This window comes from Megascapheus bottae, chromosome 4 (assembly GCF_031878675.1).
Source record: "Megascapheus bottae isolate mThoBot1 chromosome 4, mThoBot2.hap1, whole genome shotgun sequence".
In the NCBI taxonomy this organism is placed as follows: Eukaryota; Metazoa; Chordata; class Mammalia; order Rodentia; family Geomyidae; genus Megascapheus; species Megascapheus bottae.
The window spans coordinates 43,418,840-43,444,306 of NC_143512.1; the positions used below are offsets into that span (position 1 = coordinate 43,418,840).

The 25,467-nt window shown below is 43.1% G+C and overlaps 1 protein-coding gene across 1 annotated transcript in view; it reads left to right on the forward strand.

Moving 5' to 3' along the window:
- The first annotated feature begins 15,783 nt into the window (after positions 1–15,783).
- The window catches only part of Pik3r1 (phosphoinositide-3-kinase regulatory subunit 1), a 76,943-nt gene continuing 67,259 nt past the window's right edge, over positions 15,784–25,467 (forward strand). Inside the window, exons 1-2 of the mRNA XM_090331766.1 lie at positions 15,784–15,984; positions 24,439–25,125. Of these exons, the coding sequence (XP_090187892.1) occupies positions 24,792–25,125 (334 nt within the window). The 5' untranslated portion in view covers positions 15,784–15,984; positions 24,439–24,791. The remainder of the gene's footprint in view (positions 15,985–24,438; positions 25,126–25,467) is intronic.

Below are 25,467 nucleotides of genomic sequence, written 5' to 3' on the forward strand. Positions count from 1 at the left end.
GTGTGTGTGTGTGTGTGATGTTGGATTTTTGTTGTTGTTTCCTATGGTACTAGAGTTCAAACTCAGGACCCTGGGTTTGCCAGGCAATGACTCTACCACTTTAACCATGCCTATTTTTTCAGATAGGATACTTTCTTCCCTACTCCAACCCCTTCTTTTAGCTCTAACTCTCCTGTCTTTATTCCTCCCTAAGTACCTGAATGACCCCATCTGGCAAAAATGCAGTTTGGTTAGGAAGAATAGTATTGTTAGTGCTCCCTACCCTGGGTGTTTAACACAAGGAAAGGAACTCCACTTTCTCCCTTGAAGTATGCGTAGTTTCTCTTCATACAAAAATGGCTTTTGCCTCCCCATGTGTTGGCGCCATATTCAAGTCAATTTATAAAATTCTTTATTTGTTGGGAAAGGCAAAGTATAGAGCTAGTGTCCAAATCTTGTTCTTAAACTCATCTTTGAGGTCATTAAGTGGTACCTTAATTCAGTTAGTTGAACTGGTGTTTGAGTCAGTGACTGACAGTCAGGTTGTGTTAATTACCCTTCTTCTGCCCACAGCAGTTCCATGTGAAGTGATTCATGTTCTTGGCTCAGTGTTTCTTTAAAATACATTGTATCTTCATTAGAAAGGGGAAACCTTCATTAACTTTTGTTCTCCTGAAGTTACTAATACAGAATAGCCTTCCAAGCTCTTTGCACTCTTCCCAGAGAAACAGATCAGGAGTATACATTGATGTACATATATGTGTGGATTCATAAGCTCAGATGTGTGCATATGCTATGTGTGTGTGTGTGTGTGTGTGTGTGTGTGTGTGTGTGTGTGTAAAGGGATTTATCAGAAGGAATTGGCCCATGTGATTGTCAATGCCGGAGGCAGTAGTCTAGAGAGAGCTGATGTTTCTGCTGGAGTCTGAAGACCAGTAAAAGGGGAATAAAGTTCCAGATCTAGACAATCAGGAAAGAGGAAATTCTCTTTTATAGTAGCCAGGTTTTTGCTGTATCTAGGCCTTCAACTTATTGAATAAAGCCCACGTCCTCTAGGGAGGACAATTTGCTTTAAGTCTACTGATTCAAATGTTATTCACATCCCAAAACACCTTCAAATACACACCCAGAATAGCATTTGACTAGCTATCTTGTCATCCTGTGGCCCAGTGACAGTGGAACCATAGGTGAACCACTGCACTCATTTTCTATGGGGCACCAACCAAATTGTAATATAGAGTAGAATTTGTATGTTGTAACAGAAACAGCATTCTGCTTCACTATGCTTTATGAAGGATGTGCAATGTATCCCCATCTCTTAATGTTTTGCTATGTGCTTGGATCACATTATTTTGAGGCATATGGCTTAATGAGTTGCCTCTTTCTTCTTATCCCTGCAAATATCATGTGCAGAGGCCCAGGGGCAGGAGAGAATGATCTACATTGCATGGGAACCTCCTGGAAGAATGGTTGGCACAAGCTCTGCATTTCTGATGTGTGGGGTACCAGGCTTGTCAGCAGGGCAGGGCTTATCAGGTGTGGCAGGGCACAGTGATGACAGCTTCACACAACTCCTCAGACCCCATGACAATGTGGAGCCTGCAGTTGGAATGCGAGCCATCTGTGCGTTACCATTTCTTAAAACTCAGGAATCCAAACCATTCTTCACGTTGTCCTTATAAACAAATGAGGAGCCTTTCCCCCTCAGAGGGTAGGAAGTCTGGCTTTGTACCACGGAGGCTGTGTGTATGGTTGTTTTGACTACAGAACCACTGACACAGAAGCAAAACCAGAGAGTAGAATGAAATTATGAGATGAAATTATAGCAACAATAGTGGAAGGAGCTTTGTGTTTCTTTAAGTGGAATCCATTGTATTTTAAACTGCCATGCTACAGCCACTGTATCTATATAAACTTATGTACATGCCTTGAGGTAGACACTGTTTATATCCTCATGCTACAGTTTGGAAGCAAGAACAGAAGGAACATAGATAACAAATGTGTTCTAAGGTCACTTAGCAAACAAATGGCAGATCCATATGCAGACTGGAAACTAAACAATCTGGCCCCAAATCTAAACAAGAAGCTAACTTTACCTCCCTTAGTTGGGTGAGTCCTCTCTGTCATTCAAACAAACCCACACTCTGCCCCAGTAGCCCCAAAGGGACACTGCCTCAAGCTGCTAAATCAGAAGGGATTGCTAAGTAAAGGTTGTCAGGCCACATCCCTTTGGTCACAGGCAGAGGATTGTGGGGGATAAAGCAAAAAATCAGTCCTGGTCGGTCAGAAGGCTCTCCTCTGTTACTCTGGTAACAAGAAACTTGGTGCAGAATTTTAATCCACACATGACTAGTGTGCATACCTTACTTCTCAGTTGTTCACTCAATATACGTAAAGAAGGTCCCTTCCCTTCCCTTCCAAGTGTAGGCAGGGATTGGAGGTACAGTGGTAAGCCAAGCAAACAAGGCCCCTGCTCTCACTGTTTATAGTCTGTTAAGGAAGACAAACAGTATTCAAAGAATGACACAGTGGTGGCAGGTGCCACAAAGGAAGGGCACAGGTGTGACAAGTTCATGCTGGGTGTAGACCAGTCAAGGAGGAACAAGGAAAGTTTCCTGGAGGGGCAGTGGCCAGCTCTAGGTGGGAGAAGCAGGAGTTTGTGCCACGGGAAGAGGCCTGCAGGCAGGCGGAAGTAGGGTGGGGGCTTTGAGGAAGTTAGTTGGCTGACTCTTAGAATGGAGAATGAAGAATGGAGGATGGAGAAGAATGGAGAAGGGGTTTGATCTAGGATGAAGAAAGAGAAGCAAGCAGAGGCAACTGTGCAGGGCCCACAGTCAGATTTTGGCTTATATCTACAACAATTATTTTCCACTGTGAATCAGGAAGAGATTAGGCTGTTTGGAGGCCTGCTCTTTGAAGAGAATTATATGACCAGGCTCTCTACCTCTCTTTTACCTTCCAGCCATGAGATAAGTGGCTTTGCTCTGCCATGATATGCCACCAGAGGCCCAAAGCAACCAATCATGGGCTAAAACCTCTAAAATAGAATCCAATGAATGTTTGTACTTAGAAGCTGATTCTCTAAGACATTTGCTACAGTGAGAGAGAGAGAGAGAAAGAGAGAGAGAGAGAGAGAGAGAGAGAGAGAGAGAGAGAGAGAGAGAGAGAGAGAGAGAGAGGAGAGAGGGAATAGCATAATAGCATGCATCCCAGTTTAGTAAATTAAAATACATGGACCCTGTACCTAAATGAACAGAGTTCCAAGAATGCTAATAATTTTACAAAACATTTCATCTCTCTAAACTGCTGGAGTTTTTATGAACATTTTGGCATCTAAAGTTTTCTAATATTTCAGACTAGATAGTGATGAAAACCAATCGATTTGCATTTGTATGTAGCTTCGATTGTGAGGTTAGAAGTGATTCTTTCAACAAAGCAATGTTCTAGTTCTGATTTTAAATACCACTTGCATTTCTGTAGCTGGGAAATTACATAACACACTCTAGTTCTTTTGACTTTGATTTGATTAACGCAGAGCCTCCTCAAAGCTCTGAGAGAAGTAGCAGGAATTGAAATTTCAATAGCTTTTGAGAAAATATGTACTTTGTTCTCTTCAAAATAAGGGAGAACATGTTAGATGACAAGCCATAAAGATGCTAGTTTTGATAGTGCATTCTTTTGAAGCTCAAAGATAATATGAGAGCTGTGTGTATTACTGATGATGAAAATGATCATAAATAAAGATCTATTATAAGCATTTTTTAATGGAAAAGGATTGAAAAAAACACCAGGAAGCAATCAAGCCAACATTCTCTCCTGTCTTACAGGTCCAGCTCTCTCTGAAGGTCAAGGAGACACTACACCATGGCCTATGGATTTGCCCTCAGGGAAGAGTCTGGTTAGAGCTGACCACATATATGACTAAGAACATTTATAAACTTATCTATTCTTCAGTACTGTCCAGTGGGTGACTTCTACTAGCATAAAGTTGAGAGTCTCAACAAGTTTGGATGGTTCCTCCAGGACTTACCTGAGCAAATCTGTGAAGTTCCTTCTGTTTGTCTTGGCTGTAACCCATTATCATTGCAGGCTGTCTTTCTCCTTTCAGACTTTCTATATTCACCTTCACTTTCATCCTCCGCTTGCTGGATGGTACATACCTGCCATTCATACAGTCTGGCTTTCATCGCATTCTTACTAAGGTATCACTGAAGCTCAGTCTGAAACACAAGAGCAGCAGGAGTTAAGGATGTGACTGCTAATTCTTCTCTCACTCTGTGTAACCAAGAGGTACAATTCCACTATACCCAGGTCTTAGTTTCCTCACCTTTACACAAAATGAGGAAGAATGAGGGGCTGGGAGTTTGGCCTAGAGGTAGAGTGCTTGCCTAGCATACATGAAGACCAGGGTTCAATTCCTCAGTACCACATACATAGAAAAAAGCTGGAAGTGGTGCTGAGGCTCAAGTGGTAGAGCTCTAGCCTTGAGAAAGTCCAAGGGCAGTGCTCAGGCCCTGAGCTCAAGCCCAGGACTGGCAAAAAAAAAAAAATGGGGAAGAATGAGATAGATGCTAACATGTCTCAAGTACTCAGTTGTTAATTCAAGAATGCCCTTAGTTGTGTTTCTATCTTTAAAAGGTGAAAGGGACAGCTCCTGTTATTCCCCTAGTATAATTCACAGCAAGAACCAGCAACTGTTTTCTGTAAAGAGCCAGTCAGTAAATATTTTAGATATTGTGGGCCAGAAAGTCTCCATTACAACTACTCTTTTACTTCTGTCATGGTAACATGAAAACAACCACGGACAAATCCAAAAGCAGGCCCACACTGGGGGGTGCTGCTCAGTGCTAGAGCATTTGCCTTGCATGCACAGGGCCTAGCTCTGGGAAAGCAAGCAAACGAGGTTGTGAACCAGAATTTGCCAACCCAGTACAGTTTATATATTCCTCTCTGTTGTTTGAAGTCCTAGTTCAGCTCTTTCCCTTTTCTGGAAAATGGAAGAGTGGTATTCTACCTACCTTGCAGAGTACTTGTAGAAACTAAGCGGATTAATGTGTGCAAAGCACTTCTCCTTCTCCTCATGAACTTCCAACTTGTAAAGTGAGAGACCCAACCCTTACTAGACAAACTGCTTGGTCTGTCTCAGACTATACTGGCTCTAGGGATCACTTTGAGCACTAGGGGCCACATTTACTAGGGCTGTAAAGTAAGTGACCCTGCCTCCTTGTTCAAGGGGACCTGTTGGTAAGCCAAGGCACTCTGAACCTCCCTCCAAGAAAGAATGAAGTCACCTCTTTGTAATGCTAGTCCTCATGAGAGGAGGAGCATGAGGATTTTAGTTTGGGGAATATGGCAATACTGGTTTTTTCCAGTGACATGGAGATAGATAAGGGAATGAGGGGATCCCACTTGCATTTTAATAAGGCCCAGCCTGGGTGGTACAGTGTAGGTGGAAATGAGGGTATCTGAAAACACATTGGTCACACCAATGTCCTAAGAAGATGGGTGTTTTCTTGTCCTTTCAAATCTGGTGACTGTGCAAAGAGCAGAAATTAGCCATTCCTTTGCCATGGAATGTGAAGAATATTGCAAAAACTTTTTAAGTTTCAGTAAGTTTTGCTTTGGATTGCATCACTGGGCTGTATTGTCCCACCCTCTGTTTCATATGGCATAGTGCCTGAATTTTGTACTCGATTATTAATCTTTTACAAGGGCATTGTTGACAGTTCTATAATCATTTATTCAAGTCATAAATCTTTTCTTCAATAAGTCAATGGTACAATGGTTATATTTGGCACGTATGCATTTACCAGGTACTAGCTAAACCAGAATGAAACCACAGTAGCCATAGCTAAAACAGCAAAGCTGGGGTCCAGAAGCCACTTCAGTTCTTGTCATGATCCTTTCATTCACCAGCCATGTGACTTAGAGCAGCAGCTATCTTTGTAATGGAGAGACAATTCTTTAGCCTCTTTGGAACTTGGATTCCTTTCCCCAAAATTAGGAAAAGTGAAAGAACTAAAGAACTTGCCAATGCTGCAGAACTCTCCAGCAGTGAGGAGACTTCAGGCGCCTAGAATTCTGGGGTAGCCATCTGATATCCTCTTCAGGCTTCCAGTAGGTTTGGGGAGATGATAAATCCACTATGGTTAGGCTGAAAGTTGCCTACATGTGGCCAGCCACAGACTAAGGATTAGGAGGGTGTTACCCTGAAAGGAGGCTTCAGCTAACCATGCTGCAGCAGGTGCTGCAGCCTTCCAGCCAGAAGAACAAAGAGGAGATTCAGTTCTGTCACCCCCCCACCTCCACAGGACCTGAGCCAAATCACAAAACCTTCCCTAGTTTATGTCTTCATCTATAAAGTGAAAAATCCCAATCTATGTTCTGCCTATAATTCAAGGCCAGTACATCAAATAAAGTAATTTCTATGAAAAGCCATTTTTAAAACCTCAAATTTTAGTACAAAAGCTATTATAAACATAGATCTCTTCCTACAACAGAAAACTTAAGACATGTCTCCCTCCAACACACACACACACACACACACACACACACACACACACACACACCAGCACCTTACTGATGAAAGAAACCAATATATTTTACTTATAACTCCAGGAAGGGGATTCTTCTGAGCATTGTGATATATTCATTTCTGCAATGAGGAGTTTGAGTGTTAAAGGATTCTAAGGCTTTCTGGAAACCAATACTGTCAGCATATATCATCACTTGATCTAAAGTGTTTTCTTTGCCACACATAGTGTGCCAAGATGGGGGGAGGGGGTGGAGAGGGAGGGGAAGAGGGGCGGAGTGAGGGAAAACCTTTGTGATTGGAGCCACATTGGAAAGGCAAAGATAACATATTCCCTTTCTCCTGTGAGGCTCTCTGAATACTCTGGGCTATGCTCTGTGAGTAGCCTGACAGCTTTGGGTCCTCTCCAGTGGGGAAACAAAGATGGGAGAGTTTTTTTGTTTTTTGTTTTTTAATTTCTCTTTGAGCAATGAGATTGTCCAACATAGTTTCTTCCATAAAGGCCTCATTATCTGTCCGTGTGACTTTGTCTTTAATTTTTATGCTGGCAGTACCAACAAGAGTGTATTTCAGCAAATCCTTTTACCCAGACAGCTGTAACAGCATCCTGACAATGTGTGCCAGCGCTCAAGGCTAGGGTGTGGACTGGAATCAATCAAGGACTAAATTTCCAATTAGCTGAATCACCAAGAAATGTAATTTATTAGCTTGCTTTTTGTTGTATTTATACTCCTTGTCACTTTGTGAATGCAAGCTCATCTTCAGATTAAAAAAGAAAAGACAGGGTGCAGTGTCTCCGAATCACTTTGATAAGTGGACTGTCACAGTTGTTACAGTTCCCAAGGGTCAATTTGGGGAATAATGTGGCTCTGGAACTGCAGGAAAAGTGACTCTAAAAAACAAATCAATATAATTATTGAAACACAATGAATCAGCCTCAGAGGTAGAGTCTGTAGATGGTGATAGAAAAAAAAAATTCTCATCACTGAATTCTAACCGAAGTGAGAAGTGATTGAGTTTTAGTCTCAAAGAGATAGAGCTGGATTGTGATGTTAACTCAGAAAGCTGGAGTGAGTGTACCATAGCAAGCTTTGTAAAAGCATTTTAATCAAAGGGAAGTAGCTGTGTGAAGTCCATGCTAAAAGGGAATAGAGAAGCCCAACGTAGTGGCTAACATCTGTACTCCTAGCTTCTTGAGAAGCTGAGATCTGGAGAATGGATCATGATTCCAGGCCAGTGCTGGCAAAAGGTACATGAGATTCCTTCCCAGTTGATAGTTGGGCTGTGGTCATCCCAGTTATGTGAGATTGCAATTCCAAGACAATCCCCACCCCACCCCACCCCCCCAAAAAATAAGTTTGTGAGAGTCTATCTCAATAAAACAAGCTGTGTCTATCCTCCTAACCATGGGAGGAAGCATAAAATAAGAGCTTCATGGGTCAGACCTGGGCAAAGAGACAGACTATCTCAAAATAATGGGTGCAAAAATGACAGGGGTGTGAATCAGAGGAAAAGTGCCTGCCTACCAGTGAGGAGAAGGGTTAAGAGCAAGAACATGGGGCGGGGATGTAGCTCAGTGGCAAAGCACTTGACTAACAAGTGCAAAGTCCTGGGTTCTAGCCTCAGTACCTATGAAGACCAGACAAATAAACATCAACAAAAAGCAAAAGAAAACAAAAGGAATAAGAGCATGTTTATCCATTCAAGGGAGTAAATTCCTGATGCACTCCATAATATATTCAACAAAACTCTAGTGCACTCTTTACTAAGAGTCTGTGCTCATTAAAAGCAATATCCAAGCTAGAGGCAGCAGTGCACTCCTGTAATCCTAAAACTTAGGATTCTGAGGTAGGAGAATCATGAGTTTGAGGACAGTCTGGACTAATATTACCCCAACACCACAATAGCAAACTTTCAATGAATAATTCTGATCCCCTGTTTCTCCAGTTTCAGGAAGGAGGATAATATAACTTAAGATTTTTCAGACTGCTAATATGGCTTTAAAGGTTATGCATTGAAAAAGAACATCATATCAAAAGAATATCAGTAACAAAATAAACATTGTAGGCTTTAGTATTTATTATGACAAGTTGTTGGCAAATCTTACAAAATTTTCATTATTTGGGGAAAAACCAGTATATCATAACAATTTTCTGATTGATGAAGTTGAAATGCCGTGAAGAAAAGATTTTATTTCTTTTTTCCCCGCTACGCTTCACCAAGGCATAACTGATATAATTAACTGCAAGTTGTCTCTCTCCCAAATAGCTTCTTTTGTTCTTTTTCCTTGCATCTCTCTGTGCCCACATCATCACAGTAGATGAGCAGGCAGTTTGGAGATCCTTGCTTCTTGTCACAGATGTTTGGATTTCTAAAATTTTAAGTAAGAAAAGCAAGCCATATGTATGTAATTGGAACTCAGGGCCTGGGCACTGTCCCTTAGATTTTCATGCAATGCTTTATCACTTGAGCCATACTTCCAGGTTTTTAGTAGTTAGTAGAGAAAAGAGCCTCGTGGATTTACTGCTCTGGCTGGCTTTGAACTTGCCTTTTGAGTAACTAGGATTATAGGCAAAAATCACCAACATCTGCCTTATACTCAATTTTAATTTTGTTCCATCATAGGGCTTACACTCAGGGCCGGAGTGATATCTCTGAACTTTTGTGCTCAAGGCTAGTGCTCTACCACTTTGAATCTGTGAGAACCTCACAGACTTTCCTGTCTGGGATGGCTTTGAACCTGAACCATGATCCTTAAATCTCAGCCTCTTGAGTAGCTAAGATTATGGGTATGAGGCATCAGTGCTCAGCTCAGTCTTTAAAAATTTTGAAGCTTTCTTTTCTCAGTATCAATTTGCAATTTATCCCATACTGTGTGTCAATTCTCTTCCTATTCTCTCCCTTCCTTCCTTCCTTCCTTCCTTCCTTCCTTCCTTCCTTCCTTCTTTCCTTCCTCCCTTCTTCCCTCCCTCCTCCCCTCCCTCCCTCTCCTTCCTTTCCTTCTTCCTTCTTTCCTTCCTTCCTTCCTTCCTTCCTTCCTTCCTTCCTTCCTTCCTTCCTTTCTCTTTCTCTCCTCCTTTACTCCCTTGACTTTCTCCTTCCTTCCTTCTTTCCTTCCTTCCTTTTTAGCCAAGTAATATTCCATCATGCGGGAATACTGTTTCCTCACTCAGGTGCTAATAGGCATTCTATTATTCAAAGTTTTGAAGATTATAAAGCTGAGCATGCATTTACAAATGAATGGACATGTGCTTCCATTTGTCTCATGAAAAATGCTTCAGAGTAGAATAGCTTGGTCTTACTATAAATGAATATTCAATTTAAACAAGCTTGAAACTGTTGGGCTGATTATTTTAATGTTCCCACCTCCAGTGCAATAGACTTGATCCATGTCCTTGTCAACACTTAGTGTAGGAGCCTTTCTAATTTTAGCTCTTCTAACGGGTTTTCAGTGGTATTGAATTGTGGTTTCACTTTCAATCCAACACTTATTAAAAATCTAGAAAATACAAGAAAGATTCCTTTAAATAAAGTTGATCCTTAATTTAAGAAGATTCTTGCTCTGGTAAAATATACGTAATATAAACTTTTTCACTTTAAGTATACAATTCATTGGGATTAATTCCACTTACAATCTTGTGAAATCATCACCTATTTCAATTTTTTTATCACTTCAAACAGAAAATTTGCACCGCTTATGCAGTAAGTTCCCATTCCCATCAATCTAACGTTTATGTTTGTTTATGAATTTGACTCTTCTAGATATTTCTTATAAATGGAATCATGTAGTTTTTTTTTTCTTTGTTAGCACAAGGTTTTTTGTTTTTGTTTTTGTTTTTGTTTTTGCCAGTCCTGGGCTTGAGCTCAGGGCCTGAGCACTGTCCTTGGAATTTTCTCAAGGCTAGAGCTCTACCACTTGAGCCTCAGCACCACTTCTGGCTTTTTCTAAGTATGTGGTACTAGGGAATCGAACCCTGGTCTTGGTGCATGCTAGGCAAGCACTCTACCACTAGGCCAAACTCCCTGCCCAAGCACAAGATTTTTAAGGTTCACCCAAGTTGTAATATATATTAGAACTCCCTTTTTATGACTGAATAATATATCCAGCTATCTTTATCTGAAACTATCATTAAGTGCCTCATCACCCCATTAATACTGATACATTTATTTAGAATCTATTCAATGACTGAAATGCTGAAAGAGACAGCAAAATCGTCCAGCACTGCTCGTTCCCCAAGCTAAGAGCATGAACTCTAATCAGACTTTTGAGCCTAGTGACTGTGCTCTGACTCCAAGATACGGTTCCCGGATTCCCTCTCCTAATAATTCACCACCACACACTATAACAGCACCTAGGATTGCCAAATCCACAGCATGAGAACTGTAACCCTGTTCATCCTCCAGAGTCTTCCTGTGCTAAGCATTCTGAATAACCACTTTGGAATGCTGCTCTATAATATGTGCTTAAGCTAGTTAACACATAATAGGTAAAAATTATAAGATAGTAAAACACAGATTACTTTCCCCCTAAGCACTTCTTTTTAGTTACCAGGCAGGATAGAAGGTAAAGAAAAAATGTTGGGCAAAAGACCACAGTGTTTGGCCCCAGAGTTCCAAGCTGTGGTATTTTACCTATTACCAACCCTGCCACTGCATGCCTACACTGTTTGGTATTGTTGGAGAGTAAAACCCATGTCCTTAGACCAACATTGGTTTGTGCTTCTTGGCTAATCTTTTTTTTTTATTTGAAGCTCACTTAATTTTATGATGTATAGCATCATAAAATCATAAAATCACAAACTGGTGGCCATCATACAGATGTGGCCTAAACTACAGTTCAAAAGAAGTTAATTGCGAGCATTTAATAATTGGGAAATTGCCCAGAAAAAAAATATCGGGATTTCTAGCTTCCTTCTAAAAATTGGAAGGTCTGGTGATGTGGGATAACACCATTGTAACTCACCTCTAGGCTCAGCAGCTCCTCTAAAGGTCTGCATTTGGACTCTCCCACAGCTTGGGGGTTCTAATGGCACCATTCCTGTCTGGATTCTCCAAGGCCATGGTTCTTCAAGGCTGGTTTCACATTGGAATCACATGAGATTTTAAAATAGAGACTTGGTAGGATCCATCTGGGACGAATACTAGATAATGGGATTTTTACGAGATTTCCAGGCAGTGGCAGTGTGCTACTGGGGACTTCTAAAACAGGGCTTCCTAAAGTTTAACTTGAATAACAGATCACCTGGGAACCTTGTTCAACTGCTCATTGCTGGTCCTGAGGTCTAATAGAAAGCCAAGGATTATATATTTCTAGAAAGTTCTTCCTGATGGACTCGGAATCTTACTGTAAGGTTCTAAGACATTTATATTTATTAGGTTTGGATTTTGAACCCTAAAAAATAATACTCCGGTTTCACATTTATGGAACTTGTGTTAACACCAGATTATTGAGGTAGCTAGACTGAGGAAGGCAAGTCAAAGCACCTCCCTGGCTTTCTTTGGAAAGGCCATCTTGTCCGTTTTGGCCTCTGAAAAACTTCTCTGTATAGAGATGGTCCTGGACCTCTTGCATTTCACTTCTAACCCACCTGCATCACATGTATCTCTGTCAGACACTTACCTCCTCTGTCATCATCACTCCTCGGTGGGGATGCCAGCGTATAGCCAACCAATGGGCCAGTTACAGCTTGAACAGTGGCATTCATAGGTTTCTATGGACATTTTATTACAGTGTGCTCTATAGTGTCCCAGAGATCCTAACAATGGTTGACCGACTCTAGCATGCATCAAATGTCTTGAAGGACTTATTAACACTGATTGCTGTAGCCCATTCCCGCAGTTCTTTTGTAATGGTAGATACTTTATGTTCCCAAGTGAGTACATTCTTGGGTGCTGTTCCAATGATTTAGGAAGGCAGGTAGTACCTTAGGGCCCTTGGCCTCATCACGTGACTACACCTTATAGCAGTTTTATTTGAGGTTTATTTGATGTCATTAAAGAAAAAGTCATTAAAAGAAATAAATCCAGCTTGGTGCCAGTGGCTCAGGTCTGTAATCTTAGCTACTCAAAAAGCTGCAATCTGAGGATCACAGTTCAAAATCAGCCCAAACAGAAAAGTCCATAAGATTCTTATCTCCAAGTAAATATCAAAAAAGCTGGGAGTGAAGCTGTGGCTCAAGTTAGAGCACTAGCCTTAGGCACAAAAGCCCAGGGACAGATCCCAGGCCTTGAATTCAAACCCCAGGTCAGGCTCACATGTGCACACATAAAAGATACTGAATATTGGTAATGTGCTGCTTTCTGCTTCTTACTTCATAGAAGTCAACGCAAAATGAAAATAAAATGCTAACACTACTGACATAAGTTATTCAGTCACTGTATATGGAAATAGAATTTTATTTACCGTCCATGGGACATGATGTGGACTCAAGCTATGTGTTCAACTGGGATGGGAAAAAGAAAAATAGAACATATGTTGAGGATAAGTTATGTCAAAATAGGAAGTACAATTAGGGATTCTGTGCTGGTTTTAGCTTTGAAGGTGAAGAGAGCATACATTCCTTTAAAGGAACCTGGCTTGTACGAAGGCCTACTCTTGGAGTTTCTTCAAAATTGGACTTCAAGGAAATATCGCAAACATGAGAGCAGTTTCATCTGTTGATTTGACTGGTCATAAATAATTTGACCACAAAGTGAGACACACCATTCCATCTGCAAGGCTCAGGGAAGCCCTCATTTTACAGAGCAGGTGCCAAGAATGTATCTTGGTCAATTTCGTATTTATTTTTAGGTGAAATGGGTTCTGCTTTTCTTAGTGAATTTCTTTTTAGTTTTGTAAATATATTTTATTATCATTAATATAAAGGTGATATATAAAGGGGTTACAGTTGCATATAATGAGTGTATTCCTTTTTGGACATTGTCACCCCTTCCCTTGCTCTCTCCCAGTTTTTCCCTCCCATCCCCATCTACAAGTTGCATAGTTCATTTTCAACACAATGTCTAATCAGTACCCCTGTTGCATTTGTTCACTCTTTCCTCCTTCATTTCTGTGCTCACCCCTTACTCCCACAAAGACAGATAAATGAACAAATAAGACAAAAAGAAAACACAAACAAGAACCAAGATAAAAACCTCCATTTCCTTTCTTGGTGAAGTGGATTCTTAGGTGGCTGCTGGGCTTTTGTATCCCAGCTTCAAGAGACAATAAAAAACAAAAATATTAAAGATATGTTGGAATAACAGAAACAGTACATAAGTGGGATTTCTCCATTAGAATGAGAGTAACCCTTAAAAGTGAGTGATCTTGTTAATATAGGTAGTGAATTTCAACATTTTTTTTGTTTCCTCTCCACTTCCAATGGTCATAGAAATAAACCACCAAATTCGAAGTTTAACCGTTGTGGGGTTTTTTTGTCGTCAATCATGGGGGCTTGAACACAGGACCTGGGTGCTGTCCCTGAAACTCCTTTTTGTTGAAGGATAGTGCACTTTGAAACACAGTGTCATTTTTGGTTTTCTGATGGGTGATTGGAGGTAAGAGACTCACAGACTTTGCTGCCTGGGATAGCTTTGAGTGATGATTCTCAGACTTCAACCTTCTGAGTAGCTAGGATTACAAGGATGGGTCGCCAGAACCCAACCTAGCTTTCTTTTCTCTTGTTTCCTTCCTTCCTTCCTTTCTCTTTCTTTCTTTTTTCTTTTTTTCTTTCTTTCTTTCTCTTTCTCTCTCTTTCTTTTTTTTTCTTTCTTTCCCTCCCCCATCTCTTTCCTTTTTAAAGTAATATTCCTAGGTGAGGGAGAATGATGGAAGGAAGGAGTTGACATCGATCAAGGTACATTGTACTTAGATCAATATGCCCTGTACTTATAAACTGATGTTTTAAATTGCAATTTATCTGAACAATTATTAAAAGATGATAAACTTTGATGGGTGTCAGTGGCTCCTGTCTGTATTCCTAGCTATTCAGGAGGCTGAGATTGGAGGATGCCCGTAAGAACCCATGCAGGACAGGTAAAACTGCGAGACTCTTATTTCCCAGTTAATCACAGAAAAAGCCGGAAGTGGCAGAAGTGGCATTGTAGCTCTAGTGGTAGTGTGCTAGCCTTGAGCAAAAGGAGCTTAGGGGCAGAGTCTAGGCTCAGATCGGCAAAAATAAAAGATAATATATTTTAAAAAGTAATATTTCTCTAAGTACTTTGGAGAGGAGTTGTAAAAGGGTTTTCTGGATACTCAGAGCTGGTGCATGCTAGTCTCTAGGTTTCCCCTCCTCCCCAATTTTAGAAAAAAAAAACCTTTAAAGACAGCAGTTCTTACATGTTTAAATAGAAACAAGAGCAAAAATACTGGGTGCTGGCATTTTATCTTATCAGAGGAGGGTTTGAACCCATATCCTTTTTCTTTCTTTTCTTTTTTCTTTTTTTTTTTTTTGTCGAGCAACTCACGCATTTATTCTAGAGATCGGCATTTCGCAATTAAGACATGTAAGAAACAGGAGCGATCGGAGTCTCTCTCACCTGGCCCAAGGGGCCAGTAATCTATCTGTGCGACCCACATTCGCTGGGTCTTTGGGGACTGCGAGGGCTGGAGCGCGGCGTTGGCCCTCCTCGGGAAACTCTTCTCCTTCCCCAGGACTGGCCTGGTTCCCCGAGGGGCTGTGCCGGGCTGCTGGCGTCGGCCGCCCTGCGGGCGCTCGTCCTCCCGGTTCACCCTTTCACCCCTCCCTCGCCCCCGGGACGCCGCGTGGGGTGGCGCGGTTCTCCCGCCCACTTGGGAAGGCCGTGCAGGCGAGGTCAGGAATTCCATGGCCTCCCGGCATTGGCGTGCTCTGGCATCCGCGTTTCCCCTGCCCCCAAACCGCCCAGTGGAGGCACTTGGGGGAGGTTCCGAAAAGTTCGGGACACTGGAGCCAGCTTCCAGGGAGGTTTGGACTTGACCGGGTCCCTCCCCAGCTTCCACCGCCCCAGACCCGGGAGAAGCCCAGCCAGCCCGACGGGCCCCCGGCGCGCAGAGCGAGTGCGCTCCGAGGTAGTGGCAACGCGCCGCCCGACCGCCCGAGGAATCCCCGCGGCAGGGGGCGGAAGGCGCGGGCGCGGCGTGAAGAGTCAGCCGAGCTTCCTCCGCCAGCCCGTACGGCCCCGGGGCGCCCAGGCCGGCGCCGTGAGTGGCAGAGGCGAGGGCGTGGAGCGGACGGAGAGGGGCGTGTCCACGCGCGCTGGTTGGAGGGCGGGGCCGGGGGGCGGGGCCTGGTCGGGCGCTGGAGCTGTGGGCGCACGGAGAGGAGTCTGGAGCAGCTGGAGCGGAGTTGGAGGAAGCGACTGCCACGGCGAGGGCAGCGAGCGCAGCGGAGCCGAGCTAGCAGCGAAGCCGAGCTCGCGGGTCAGAGAGGAGTCGGAGGCGCGCCGGAGCCGTGAGCTCAGGAGGCCGCTGCTGCACGGGCCGGGCGGAGGAAGGAAGCCGGCTGGCTGGGGAGGTAGGAGGCGGCGGCGGCGGTGGTGGTGGGTCCGGGTATGTGTGTGCTCGGGAGGGGGAGGCGGTGCGTGCGCGCGGCGGACGCCGCTCGCTTCCTGTCACCGGCTGCTGCTTCTCTTTCTGCAGAATCGAGTCCGGGGGTGGGTGGGAAGCGGGCCGGTGTCGCGTCCCCCTTCCTGCGCACCCCAGCTGCCGGCACCACTCCTTCCCACGCGGGGCCACCAGGCGGCATTCCCGGGGCTCCCGACTCCCCGAGCCGGTTGTGCACGCCCCGGGCCGTATTCGCCCCGGGAGTTGTCCGGGATCTCAAGCTGTCCGCGTCCGACACCGCACTCTTCCGAGGGGCCACCTGGCTGCGCCTGGCGGCGGCGGTTTCCTGAAACCATCCCCAGAGGAGTGCGCCCCGACCCCGCTGCCTTGGCGCTTAGCGGAAAGGAGCACCCGGGTTCCCCCCCCCCCCTCTCTTCCTCCGGCCCTCCAGCTGCAAGCCGGGCCCCGCGGCGGCTGTGGTCCCCGGAGCTCGCCCCCTCCCCCAGCCCCCGCCGGCTCAAGTTTGCCGCCCTCCTCTTCCGGGGTGGGGGAAGTGCGCCTCGGGGCGGTTGGGGTCTGGGGCCAAGCGAGCTCCGCGCAGGTTGCTGGAGGCATTATTTAGCGGGTTCTCGGCCCCGCCCGGAAATCTAGCTCTGTGTGTGTCTGTGTGTGTGTGTGTGTGTGCGTGCGTGCGTGCGTGTGCGCGCGTGTGCATGCGTGTGCACGCGTGTATGGCGGGGCGAGCCTGGAGGGACCTGCCCAGCAATATGGAGCCGGCTGGGGAGAGCCTGCGAGCGTGCCAGCCGGAGCTGAAATGGAGGGGAGCGGGGTGGGGGAGGACCGCCTTGGAAGCCGCGGATCTAATCCTCACTTCCTTCCCAAGGGCTGAAACTCTCCCCGCTGATCACGAGACAAAGACCCAGCCAAAGCTCTGGCCAGGCACCCGCGTACCGAAATGTATGTTGCTAACCCGAATTCGAGCCTGAGAATGCAAGGATGTGCGCGCAATGGCTGTTCCGTGTTGAATGCTGAGTGTGTCAGGCACTGGATTGGGGAAATTCAGCTTCTGGGCGCAGTGCAAACCGGAAAGGTCTCACTTCCACCGTTAATTCCTGGCGGAGCTGCGTGCGGGCGCTCTTTGGTGTCGGTGTGAGTTTTTTTTTTTTTAATTTTATTTTATTTGGGGGAATTTCCTGACTACTTTTTTTTTTTTCTTCTCACTTCATCCCCTGTTCTTTGAGTCTTTGTCATATAGTGCAGTGTTTGAATGGATAAAGCAATTCCGGGTTTTGAATTCAGTGAGATGCTGTGTCAAGAGTGAGAAGTTTTGAGTTTGTGGCCTGAAGTGTAATTTTTTAGGTGGAAATCCATTTTGATACTCAGTTTGTGACACATTTTGGCAACCTTCAAGATGGTTGGCAGTTAGCTAGGGAAGGATTGGAGGTTCATTTCTGACACACGCTTGTTTGGTGACTTGTGCACAGGAGATTGCAAAAGGAAAAATAAAACACCACACAAGCCCATTTTGTTCTTGAACTGCTTAAAGTCAGTAGAGAGTATTTTTAGATACAAAAGTTGTTTAAACTTTGGGAAACACGTGTTTTGCTCATTACCAAAAGAGTTGGAATTATTTTTTCTCCCCATCTGTAAGGTTGTTATCAAAGCCAATGTGGGGGAGGCTTTCTGCTTAGCAGAAGTGCTGGGTGATGTTCTTGCTGATACCTGTTGCAGGTACTCTAGGACCATGCTACTTTCCTTAGGAGTCTTGAATTTTTTTTAAGAGTGGACATACCATGTGTGTGTCTGATAATGGCTTTCAAACTGTTCTTGAGTTTGCTTTTAACTTTGCTCTTGATTTGGAACTTCTTCCTAGTTGCATAACAGCCATGCAATGTACACATAGTTATCTACTGTTTTATCTGATTTTTTAAAAATGGTGATAGGGTGGTGTTCCTTCACATTGTGATTCTCTATCATCTGTATAAACAATTTATTTCACAAACCATAGGTTGTTTTATTTATGTATTTTTGAATTTATATATTTGACGTGTGAAGTGGTTTGGGTGACCCAGAAGTGGTTCAGGAAATGGTAGGGAGGAATCCACATTTTGGCTATTGATGGTGGAAAGGGTGGTAAAAAGCATTTGTCTTTTTGAAATGTTGAATACACCTTAGTTGATTTTTTTTAAGGGCTTTAGAGTTATTTTTATGAGATTATTCTTTATTAGTACACATTACTTGTGCAAAATAATGCGCTTATTATGACATTTTCATACCTCTTTGTAAATAATCAAGTTTAGTTATTCTCATTTCCCCTCTGTTCTCCTAATGATCTGTGAAAAATCTCTTGTCTTACCTTGAATGTCTTTTGAATCTCAAGTGTAGACTCATAAGTAAACTTGGTACTGTTAAAAGTCCATTCTTTCACTAAATAAAATTTTCCATATTGCTCTAATGTTTAGGTTGGTGCATTGAAATTTTCTTTATTAATAAAATTCTAGAAAACTACAAAATTATCAGTAGGGCATAATAAAATTATATCACCACTTTTTATTTAAAAATGTAGGTAGTAATTAATTTTTAAAAGCACTTATATTTATTACATTTTTCCCAGCCTTGTCCGCCTACAACCTAGTGTGATAATTTGCCAATGTTTCTGCCACTACTCCTATTGAAGTTACTTGCCTAAGAGTGGCAATTAAAGGCCAGTTCATGTATACTAAGCCAAATGAACTGAAAAATAGATGGTAATTACTGATAAACTTGTCTGCCTACCTTAGTTTAGAGATCTGTCTCTCTCTGTCTCTGTCTCTTTCTCTCTCTTACTCTGCTTAGATTGTAGTACAGGTTTTACTAGAAGAAGCAAAAAACTTTACTATAAAGGCATCTTTGGAGATTTTGTTCAGACAGCATTGTTTTCCTACAGTCAAAATAGTTTCAGGTTAATGATCACCAGAAACTATTGAAATCACTGGAGTCTGGCTCAAGGATGAGAAGGCTCCACCAACCTACTGCACTAGAGAGTTGAGATGGTAAATCTGGAGGTTCCTGGTGGGACTGTTGGCTAACCTATCCCCTAGCCTGCCTCCTGGGTTACCCCCACCCTACTTCTGTGGTCTCAAGTACTGGGGTATATTCCATGTGGACTTAATTGTCTTCATTCCCTCTAGGGTTTTTTTCTTTCTTTCTTTTTTTGAGGAATGCCAGGGAACAGCCACTGAGCACTTCTGGAGGTGAATAGTGTTCCCTAACTTTCTTCCCTTCCTGCTCCTATGCACTTCCCATCCTCCATAGACAAGCTCCAGGCCCCTCCCTGATCTTCTTAACCCTGACCTCCACAGATCCACCCTTAGGTAGGGAGAGAATGGCTTGGGCAAAGTCCCCACACAGGCTTTATCTGGCTATTTACAGCAGTGTTTTATTTTAGATAGCTTCAGGATTAATTTAGAACTGGCTTGCTGAAGTTAAAGGTAGTGTAAGAGAAAATTCCTGGCAGATGGCTGTTTCTGTTTTAAATCTGAGTTGTAGAAATGACAAGTGACATTCAGTGTGACCATTACTAGCAGTTCTATTAGTACTAAGAGTAGTAATATGGCAGCTGCAGTTTGCCATGTAGCTTCAGGCATGTTATTTAACTTGTCTTTGCTTGTTGTCGCTTCAGAAAATGGGGATGGTAATTGTATCCAGGGTGGTGGCAAAGGATTAAATAAGCTGATACATGTAAAACCCTGCCTGGCACATAGTAACCACTGAACTGGTGTTAACTATACTGAATTCTTACTGTAACTCACAGAACCGGCGTGCTTTGTGTAATTGTCTTTAGTCTTCATAACGACCAGGTGTAGTATAGGTTTGCTTATTGTGTCTTTTTCACAGGTGATAAAATGATGACATAGAGAGATTTAAGTGACACTTGCCCACAGTTATTTAGATACTGCCGAGGGTGGCTTCTTCTCACTGCAGCTCCGTGTTCATCCCTCTTGCCATGGATTTTTAAGGAATAGCATTTCTTTTTTCCTAAGAAGAGGGACTTCCCGGCTGTCTCCTCTAATCCTCTCTTTAGACCCTCTGTGTCTATGAGGATGCAGAAACCAAACCATGAGCCTCATCTTGGCCCATTCTAGGTGGTAGGGTCTGCTCTGTAACTTATCTTCCTCTTTCTCCAGTTTCCATGTAATGATCAGTGAGCCTAGGGACTAATTTCATTCCTCTGCCTCATGCTTAGGGACATCCACTGTTGTGATTGCTTTTCAAAGAGTCCTCTCTCCTTAGTATTATCACCTGGGTATGTGCTGTTGACCCCTAAAGGGCTTGTCAGCAGGGATGGTAGCCTCCATACCCTGCTTGCCTATATATTATCCACTTAGGCTGGAGCTTTCTCAGCAGTCAGCCCGTTGAGGTTAACTAGTTGTTCTGGAAATGAATGTTGAGACATTTGGTGTCTATGACTTTCAGCTCAAGTTGAGCCCATCTAGAATTCCACCCCATTTTAATCGAGGTGGAAGCTGTAATAACTGATTTTGTGTACTAGGCTATTTTCACTTGGTTAAGTTTCATTTTTCTTTTATAGTTTCCAGAAAATTGAAAAGATGTTCAAAGAATGATTTTTTTTAATTAAAGAGAATATGAATTGAGGTGGAGTACTTGCCCTAGACTTAGAGCTAGATTGTGTGTATGAGGGTTATGTAGGCATTGCTAGATGTCTCAAGCTGCTGGATCTTTTGCATCCTGGGGAGAGAGAATTGGAGGGATAGTGGAAAGAACTAACCAGTCCTCTAGATATGACAAAATTCTGGATTGAAGCTTCTCATATCTCCCTGGGGAGGAGTTAACTTGTTAGGAATTGTGCAGTGAGAGGCCCAGTAAAGGGTAGGAGACAGATGCCAAGAGGAATACAGGTGGCAGAAGCTAAACTCATAGAACAGAAATGGGCAAGATTCCAGAAACGGGCAGACTTCCAGAAATGATGTGCCCAGAGTTCTTTCTTTTACTGGCTTATAGACTTCTTAGGCCAGAATGAATTTAAATGAAGTCTGGGGGTGGGGGGCAGGAATATGCATGGCTGAGATGCTGGATCTTGGAGAGGGATTGCTGCTTAGCTATGATGGCTTCTTTTTGTTAAGATAGATGACAGAGCAAAATATAATCTCAGCAAGACCGTTCTGTCTTGAGGGTAAAGGGAGGCTTTTAACACACCACTGGCATATCTGGGCTGTCTCTAGGTGTTGAGGGGAAGTAGTAGGTTTTGGTGATGGCAAAAGTAGAGGTTGTTTTAGTTTTGGCTCCCTGATCTGAATTTAGATGCCAGGATACTATACTTTTCCCCCCCGGAACTCCACATATGTAATGTAAAAAATTGGTAGTGCCTTTGGTGGTTGTCTTGAAGATTGAATGGTTTAACAGACATGTAAGTATTAGAAGTTGTTGGTGATTGACAACAGTGACTCCTTGTGATGGGTGTTGGTCAGGAGAGAGCATACAGGGTACAGTCAGGTAGAGTTGCCCACCTTTTCTGCCTACAAATGTCTCTCGCAACTTTGGTACCACATGATCAAGTCCCACCCAAATAAGTGTCCTGCCTGCTTTCCCTCTTTTATAATCATGCTCCTAAAACCACTTAACTGACTCAGAATCATGGTGGAGCGTGACTGTTTAGCCTGTCCTGTTTGCATCAGTCTTCCTGGCTGTGACTATGGCACATTCTCCTTGCAGTCCCTTAGTCATAGAAGGTATACAGTTCTTTTGTCTGACTAGGAGCCATAATTCTTTGCAGACTTTCTGCAGGGAAAAAGTAAAGTTCTTCTGAGAAGTCCAGAGAAAGTGTGGAAGCCCTATAGGTCTTTGCATTTGGTGTAGTTTGTGTCTTTAGAGTTTAATCTCTTGGCAGTTATTGAATGCCTCCATGATTTCTGCCATATGGATAGACTCAGATTCAAGCAGTTTTTCAGTAAGACCTTAAAAAGAAAAGAGAAGCTGGGCCCCAGCTCATACATATAATCCTAGGTACCAGGCTGAGATCTGGTGTAGAGCTAACTGAGACAGATAAATCCTGAAGACTCTTATTTCTGATCAACCCACAGAAAGCTGAACTCAAGGCATGACTTAAGTGTAGAACAAAAGCCTTGACTAAAAAAGCCAAATGAGAATTAAAGGTCCAGAATTCCAGCATGTGTGTGCAGGAACACACACACACACACACACACACACACACACACACACACAGTTCCCCTCACACTTTTTAATGTTTTAATTTATTATTATTAAGTAGTTATACAACTACTTAATAATAACTGCATAAGTCAAGTCAAGTTGTGAGTACAGGGCTTCTTGGTAAATGTCACCCCTTCATTTCCCTCCTCCCTTCCCTATTATTTGTTTATTTCTTATTTTTTATTGTCAGGGTGATATATAGAGGGGTTACAGTTACACACATAGAGCTTTTCCTCACTGCAATGCCCTTTAGTGAGAGACAGACCTACTATACCTAGCTACATAGGTGTGCTGTGATCCAAGCTTGATGGTTGCTTGAGGCTGAGATCATTGTTTCCCATTCTGTTAAGAATCTTACTAATTGAGGATCCTCTCTCCCCCTCCTTCTCCCTCAGTCATACACTAACAGGAAAAGCTCTCAAAAATGTTGAGGCAGATTTGGAGGAATTAAATTATTCTTCGGCATATTGCCTGGTTTCCAAGCATTTAGGGATTTGCAAATTTCCATGTTCTTTAGACTTCTGTGTCTCCTTTGTACATCAGTCCTAAAAATGAGATTTGCTTGTTCTACATTCTTGTGTGAATTTATGCAATGAATATTTAATTCGGTTCTGTATCTTTCTAAAGGAGAGGCTTTCTTCAAACATAATATAGCTTGTTTTTCTCAGATGTTCTGTTGGTTGCATTAATTTTTTTCTCTGATGACAATGCAAAGAAGAGTCCTCTCCCAAATTAAATATTCTTGCTATACAAAGGTGTTCAGTATTTGTTTACTGCCTTTAACTCTTCTAAGAGTGCTATTGTATATTACAGCTGAGAGACTTTAGTCATGTTAAGTTGAATACATTTCTGAATGCCAGCGAAACAATTAATTTATGATTAAATTTGCTTCTGAAGATGACTACATTGAAGAGGGCCTATAATATTAAACTTCTAAAGTGTTTCACTCTTCAAAACTTAAAAAAGCTCTCTGATACAACACCCTGAAATTATGTGGCTGTTGTTTTTCTTTATTGCTTTATTATGTGGCCAGCTTAACTGAAATCTTCAAGTTGCTTTTACTCCTTATAACAAAGATAACACTGAGAAACAAGTGGAGTGCAGTTGCCTGCATGCTGTCTTAGAAGCAATTCTCTCCTATTCCTAACTCTCTCACTTGCAGAATAAGAGGTTTGAAAATTGCTCTGCCTCCATCCACTGAGCTTCAGAATGGGAAAGTACTCCTGTTGTCCTGTACATTCCACTAGTTGTCCTCGACAGAGTTCTCTGCAGCAGCCACCTTTTTTGACTCTTGAAAGTTTAGTTTTGCTACTCTTAAGACTTGTTTAGGATCTGCTTTCTCAGAAAGTCCAGATTCTACAGTCTCCTCTGTGTGGCTGAGTTTGCATCCGCATTCTGTTCTAACTTGATTTCCTCATTTCAGGGACATTCCGTTGTCTCTAACCCTTGACTGTCCCTCAGTTTGATCACAAAGTATTTGGCCCTTGGTTCATCGTTCTTTTTCTCTCCTCTCCTTCCCTCCATCTTCTTTCCTTTTTAATTGTTCTGCAATGCACCTTTTCTAGCTTTGCTTGCCTCCACTCCATCTCGGTGCCAGCCTACCAGAACCTTGGTGGTTATGTTGGGATTGTTAAATGTAGTTCTTCTGTTGCTTCCCTTTCTCTGTCCTGTTCAGTGCTGCCCACTGTGAAGTGCATTTTTCATAAACTTGTCTTAGGTGTGCATCAAGTCACATACAAGCTCCCTGTCTTTTCAGTGGGATAGACTCTCCCTGCTTCCTTTGGCTTCATTTGGATTGGATGGCCTATTCTAGCTCTTCCCAGAATATAACATTTGCCTCATGACAGCAGCACCTGGGATCGTGCCACACATTCCATTCTGTGTTCAGATTCCTGTGGTCTCTCTTTCACTTGAATCACACAACACTTAGTGCCTGCCTCTGTTACTGCATTTACCTAATGTTTTGGTTCTTTGGGTACCAGTTTTGTATCATTGGGAAATTGCCACATGCAAACACCACTCCTGTCTCTACCCAGTGTTCTTGGAAGGCAGGGACTTGTCTTAGTTATCTGTTGTGCTCTGTGTCAAGCCATAGCACACTGGCCCATGAATGTTTGCCAGGTTGATTAAGGACTTGTTGAATGGAAATTGGAATTCAGATTCACAGATGGCAAAGTGTGATGTTCATTCATACGTCTTGTTTTTCTTTTGCTAGGTGAAGCTGGGAGTGGAGTATACAACCAAAAGACAGATGGACAGTGTGACAGCATCAGAGAAGATTGGACCTGGCCATCAGAGTCACCCTGCAGGCAGTGTGTTGACAAGTTGCTGAGAAGGAAGCCAAGGGGGACTGTGCACACAGAGGAAGTGGAGTCCTGTCTTCACACACACCATTGATGGAGGACAGATGGACAGCCGGATGGCCATATCCTCTTAAACCTTTGTCATCTTCTGGACACCTGTTAGGAATTTTAGCACATTCTCTGAATTTGCTTTCTATCAAAACGTAAATTTGGACTGTGGTAGACAGCCAGACTTAACCTGTTGCATGGTAACAGATCTGTAAACATGAGTGCCGAGGGGTACCAGTACAGAGCGCTGTATGACTACAAGAAGGAGAGAGAAGAAGACATTGATCTGCACTTGGGTGATGTATTGACTGTGAATAAAGGGTCCTTGGTAGCCCTAGGATTCAGTGATGGACAGGAAGCCCGGCCTGAAGAAATTGGCTGGCTAAATGGCTATAATGAAACCAGTGGGGAGAGGGGAGACTTCCCAGGAACTTACGTCGAATATATTGGAAGGAAAAAAATCTCACCTCCCACTCCAAAGCCCCGGCCACCTCGACCCCTTCCTGTTGCACCTGGGTCTTTGAAAACTGAAGCAGACAGTGAGCACCAAGGTCAGCCTGTGAGCCATTATTCGATGACTGCTTTTTCTCTTCTTAAGTTTTGTTTTCTTCTTTTTGGTAGAGAAGGTTCTTAGATTTGGATTAGTGCATCCTGGCAACTTTACCTGAATGGATATAGAGTACATAAAAGTGTGGTCAGTAATTGACCAGTTAGAGGTGTGTTTTTGTGGGGTTGGGTGTTATGAAAATAGGGAGATGGTATCTGAGAATCTGTTGGGTGCATATCTGTCTTTCAGTACTGTTATAGTTGCCATTAAATTACATACCTATTACCTGCTTATTCTTGTAATTGGTATTATATAGCTCGAGTAATCACCCTGGGAAAGTTGAGGG